This window comes from Oncorhynchus clarkii, chromosome 28 (genome assembly GCF_045791955.1).
Source record: "Oncorhynchus clarkii lewisi isolate Uvic-CL-2024 chromosome 28, UVic_Ocla_1.0, whole genome shotgun sequence".
Taxonomy (NCBI): domain Eukaryota; kingdom Metazoa; phylum Chordata; class Actinopteri; order Salmoniformes; family Salmonidae; genus Oncorhynchus; species Oncorhynchus clarkii.
Genome location: NC_092174.1, coordinates 43,076,483 through 43,082,379, shown reverse-complemented (window position 1 = coordinate 43,082,379; position 5,897 = coordinate 43,076,483). Strand labels below are relative to the sequence as shown.

Genomic DNA, 5,897 nt, shown 5'->3' with positions numbered 1-5,897 from the left:
ACATTCTGAGATGGTGGGCTGTTGAAATCCTGTTTCTTGTGCGTTTTGATGTGGAACGACCCTATTGTTAGTGATCACAGTATTTGCGATTTCCTGTGAAATGTGAGTCATATCTGTCACGATAGCAATAGGGCAAATCATTATTTAATGAGAGGGAGACCAAAAACATCACAAACAAAAGGAATTTTTCCCAAAAAAAACAACAATTATTCAACTTTATTCGAGTTTTTTTCCCCAGCAACATATTTTTTTAAATTCCAGTTCTTTATCAACAAATAGAAAACAGACTGCGTATACAACAGATGAAACCCCTACAGCACTAAGCATTCACAAGGTATAAATGAACATTGTGGTTTATTCCAGCCAGCATGTCAGACTCAGTCCTGTTAGGCTTGGGGATCGTCGTGCCCTGCGGCCTTGTGGGTAAAGATGTGCTTGTGTGGCGTGGTGGCGGTTGGCCCGACGGAGGCTGGGGAGTGGTACTCAGTTGCGGTTATGCTGTTCTCTTTAACAGAACTACACATCTACACCTCTCTCACTCTCTTTAACAGAACGATAACCTGCTCTCTATCTTTCAGCAAGGTTAGGGTCAAGTCCAGTTTCAATGAAATGAATCGAATTACAACTAAATGAATCGAATTACAACAAAATGAACGAATTTCGATTCATGAATTGAATTCACTCCCTGAAAAATGACTGGATTGAAAAATGGAACACTGATCTCAACTCTGTCTGGCTGTCAGGTTGCTATGGTAATCCAGTAGATACAGACACTAACTTTCTCTCTCCTTCCATCTCTCACTCTCTCTTTCTTTCCCTTTCTCTCTTTCATTTCCTCTAAACTGGTAAGTAAAGAGAGTGAATTATTTGAACAATATAGTTTGAAGCTGCAGTATATATCTATGTATATATATAATCAATCAGAATTATATATATATAGTCATCATTTCTATTTCTGTATAAAATAATAGCAGGTCGGTTGGAGGGTGCAGAGGGTTTGTGTGTCTCTGTCCCACCGTTAGTAATCGTAGTATTCTGTACAGGGGGGCCAGGGTTAATGGCTGCTACTCCTCTCTCCACCACCACGGGGAGCTGCTCCTGCAGTCCCTATGTTCCAACTCCCAGGCAGCGGACTGACCAATCAGCTCGCTGGGAACCCAAGGAAAGAGGAGGGGCTTAGAGGGGACACAATATGATTCATACAGAGATTCAAGGAGTTGATTCTCAAGTTCAACTCCTCGTTGGGTATAAAAGTATGTTCGTCCGTTCGTCTCCCAGATTCATTCTCTGGTTATTGAAGGCCTCAATGCCTTCAAGGCTTCTTTCTCTCTGTTGTTGAAATCATCATGTGCTCTTTGAGTTTCTGTACAATGCTGATTTAGTTGTCGTTAGTTGATGTCACGTTTTTTCGCTAGCTAGTGTGGTTTATATAGTACCTGTATCGCGGCGGTTGGTGTATGCGTTTGAATAATTTTGTCATTCCCCCCCCCCTACGTTTTAAAAAGAAACAGCAAAGTGAGAAGGCGTATTATCTTAGTTAATCTTGCTCCGTTTTAAAACGAAAAAGACAACAAAAAAAATAGATAATAAACAATAAAACTCTTGGTAAAAGTCAAAACTGTCAGCAGCTTCAGAGAACAAACAGTGGTTCTTCTGTATTAACGTCTAGGAAGTAGAAAATACAGGTCCCTAAAATAACATACAACATTATTATTTTTTTTTTTACTAAAATAAACATACCAATTAAGGTGGAAAAACTAAAATGCTGTGCCCCAGTTAGGCCATTAAGACAAATACATGTCTGATGGTATTAAAACAATTATTTAAAAAAAAACAAATGATTAACTAAATAATAATAAGAACATTATTCATAATAATAAAGTAAGAAAGGAGAACAGAAACTCAGTCAGAACTGTCGCTTGCTCCCATATGAAACGCTGTCGTCGTCATGGTATTGTTTGTTGTTTGTTTTGTAAAGCAATCTTTAGGGTGGTTTTTTTTTGTGTGTTTTTTTGTTTTGTTGTAAATCTGAGTAGTAGACCTCTGGGATTGGTTGAACCCGTCGCTAGGTGACAGTGGCACCTCCCTCCTCCCCTGTGATAGGGTAGCAATGGCAGGGTCAGGTCAGATGGGTTGATACAAGTACGGTGGCTGAGATGGGACACTCAGTGGCCATGCCAGAGGCTGCTCAGCTCAGAGTGGTTACGTTGCATAGTGGTCAAAACTCCCCAGGTACTCCAAAGCTGCTCTGTAACACAGCTGATACTGGTCCTAGAGAGAGAGAGAGAAAACACAGTCAGTCAGTCATCATTCTCCCCCCCCCCCCGAATTTTACCCCGTTTTTCTCCCCAATTTCGTGGTGTCCATTTGTTTTAGTAGCTACTATCTTGTCTCATCGCTACAACTCCCGTACGGGCTCGGGAGAGACGAAGGTTGAAAGTCATGCGTCCTCCGATACACAACCCAACCAAGCCGCACTGCTTCTTAACACAGCGCGCATCCAACCCGGAAGCGCGAACCCAGAGCTGCAGTACAGCGCCCTTAACCACTGCACCACCCGGGAGGCCCTCAGTCATATCTTTCTATCTGAGATTACTGTTAGGAATCCTTTCTATTGACAGGTAAGAAGAGTCATGAAGCCTTTTGATTCGTTGTTGAGGAGCATTTCCCTCCATTCCACTCTCCCGACAACGGAAGACAGCAACAGTACAGTATATTCGTCCATACCTCTGTCTGCACCATGGCAGGTCTCTGGGTGCGTAACGTCTTGACGGTCTGGAAGAGGTCCACCACCCCTTCGTACCTCATCCTCTCCAACACGATACTCAGAGTGATGAAGACCCCTGTCCTGCCCACCCCGGCACTGAGGAAGAGGAGGAACACACGCATTACACACCTTATACAATGTGCACAGTATCCTATAGGCTTGGGCGGTATCCGGATTTTCATACTGTCATACTGCTCTTCTGCCATCCCGGGATCTCCGGTATTACCGGCATAACACACAAGAGGACGCTTAAAAACATATATATATTTTTTTTAAAAGCCCATTGGGCGTCTATTACTAGAATGCTAAGAAAATGAGCACAAGTAATAGCGAAATCACATAGGCGCTGTTAGCTCAATGCTAACAGCGCCGATGTGAATGAACAATGTTTTGATGCATGCTTTTCTGAAGGAAAAGCAGCATGGGTAGACAGAGCAGAGGGGGGGAGGAACAGAGGAGGAAGAGCAGCATGGGTAGACAGAGCAGAGGGGGGAGGAACGGAGGAGGAAGAGCAGCATGGGTAGACAGAGCAGAGGGGGGAAGAACGGAGGAGGAAGAGCAGCATGGGTAGACAGAGCAGAGGGGGGAAGAACGGAGGAGGAAGAGCAGCATGGGTAGACAGAGCAGAGGGGGGAGGAACAGAGGAGGAAGAGCAGCATGGGTAGACAGAGCAGAGGGGGGAAGAACGGAAGAGGAAGAGCAGCATGGGTAGACAGAGCAGAGGGGGGAAGAACGGAGGAGGAAGAGCAGCATGGGTAGACAGAGCAGAGGGGGGAGGACGGAGGAGGAAGAGCAGCATGGGTAGACAGAGCAGAGGGGGGAGGACGGAGGAGGAAGAGCAGCATGGGTAGACAGAGCAGAGGGGGGAAGAACGGAGGAGGAAGAGCAGCATGGGTAGACAGAGCAGAGGGGGGGAGGAACAGAGGAGGAAGAGCAGCATGGGTAGACAGAGCAGAGGGGGGAAGAACGGAGGAGGAAGAGCAGCATGGGTAGACAGAGCAGAGGGGGGAGGAACAGAGGAGGAAGAGCAGCATGGGTAGACAGAGCAGAGGGGGGAAGAACGGAGGAGGAAGAGTAGCATGGGTAGACAGAGCAGAGGGGGGAGGAACGGAGGAGGAAGAGCAGCATGGGTAGACAGAGCAGAGGGGGGAAGAACGGAGGAGGAAGAGCAGCATGGGTAGACAGAGCAGAGGGGGAGGACGGAGGAGGAAGAGCAGCATGGGTAGACAGAGCAGTGGGGGGAGGACGGAGGAGGAAGAGCAGCATGGGTAGACAGAGCAGAGGGGGAGGAACGGAGGAGGAAGAGCAGCATGGGTAGACGGAGCAGAGGGGGGAGGAACGGAGGAGGAAGAGCAGCATGGGTAGACAGAGCAGAGGGGGGAGGAATGGAGGAGGAAGAGCAGCATGGGTAGACAGAGCAGAGGGGGGAAGAACGGAGGAGGAAGAGCAGCATGGGTAGACAGAGCAGAGGGGGGAGGATGGAGGAGGAAGAGCAGCATGGGTAGACAGAGCAGAGGGGGGAAGAACGGAGGAGGAAGAGCAGCATGGGTAGACAGAGCAGAGGGGGGAAGGAGAAACAAAATGCTAGCAGGAAGCAGGAAACAGAAGAGAAAAAAATAACTCATCCAGGGCTCTTTGACTTCTGGTCGAAAGATAAGATATCTGATGACACATATTTTAGTAGTGAATTGCAATACAAGTGTAACTTCATCACTTCCTGTCCGCCACACGACAGAGACTCACCAGCTTCCTCTTTCTCCTGTTCTGGGGAACTACCGTAAGCCTCATAACGTAAAATAATCTGACAGGTGAAGAAGATGATCTGCTTTACTTAAAAAGTAGCTACAAATATTCAAATTTAGTGAAAAACTTAAAAGGAATTGTTTTTGACAGTATTAAAAAAACAATAATCTCCATGACTATTTCCTAATACCCTGGTATACGGTATACCGCCCAAACCTACCATCCTACTTCCAGGTACTTACTTTACACTAACTGCACGGTACCAAATGATGCCTAGTGATTCTTGTTTTAATTTACCCAATAGAAAAACACCAGTCATTCATTGTATAATTACTATTTGTTCCGTGTAATTTCTGGCTTTTCAGCCAAGTCTCATTACCTGCAGTGAACAGTGATTGGTCCGTCCTGTCCAAACTGCTCCTTGGTTTTATGCACTTGGCCAATGAAATCGATGAATCCTTCCCCGGTTTTTGGCACTCCTTGTTCTGGCCAATCAGTGAACTGGAATTGGCGGATCGTCCTGGATTGGCCATCCTAAGGGAACCAATAGGAGGAGAGTATGTTAGAGCGGTAGCCGAGAGGGAACCAATAGGAGGAGAGTATGTTAGAGCGGTAGCTGAGAGGGAACCAATAGGAGGAGAGTATGTTAGAGCGGTAGTCCAGAAGGAACCAATAGGAGGAGAGTATGTTAGAGCGGTAGTCCAGAAGGAACCAATAGGAGGAGAGTATGTTAGAGCGGTAGTCCAGAAGGAACCAATAGGAGGAGAGTATGTTAGAGCGGTAGTCCAGAAGGAACGAATAGGAGGAGAGTATGTTAGAGCGGTAGTCCAGAAGGAACCAATAGGAGGAGAGAGTATGTTAGAGCGGTAGCCGACAGGGAACCAATAGGAGGAGAGTATGTTAGAGCGGTAGTCCAGAAGGAACCAATAGGAGGAGAGTATGTTAGAGCGGTAGTCCAGAAGGAACCAATAGGAGGAGAGTATGTTAGAGCGGTAGTCGAGAGGGAACCAATAGGAGGAGAGTATGTTAGAGCGGTAGTCCAGAAGGAACCAATAGGAGGAGAGTATGTTAGAGCGGTAGCCGACAGGGAACCAATAGGAGGAGAGTATGTTAGAGCGGTAGTCCAGAAGGAACCAATAGGAGGAGAGTATGTTAGAGCGGTAGCCGAGAGGGAACCAATAGGAGGAGAGTATGTTAGAGCGGTAGTCGAGAGGGAACCAATAGGAGGAGAGTATGTTAGAGCGGTAGTCCAGAAGGAACCAATAGGAGGAGAGTATGTTAGAGCGGTAGTCCAGAAGGAACCAATAGGAGGAGAGTTTGTTAGAGCGGTAGTCCAGAAGGAACCAATAGGAGGAGAGTATGTTAGAGCGGTAGCTGAGAGGGAACC

At 46.7% G+C, this 5,897-nt stretch overlaps 1 protein-coding gene across 1 annotated transcript in view; it reads right to left on the bottom strand.

Moving 5' to 3' along the window:
- Positions 1–202: 202 nt before the first annotated feature.
- Positions 203–5,897, bottom strand: part of LOC139386946 (receptor-type tyrosine-protein phosphatase F) — a gene marked incomplete in the record, with an annotated part of 253,682 nt that continues 247,987 nt past the window's right edge. The window contains 3 exon segments of the mRNA XM_071132849.1: positions 203–2,271; positions 2,728–2,863; positions 4,890–5,044. Coding sequence (XP_070988950.1) covers positions 2,203–2,271; positions 2,728–2,863; positions 4,890–5,044 — 360 coding nt within the window.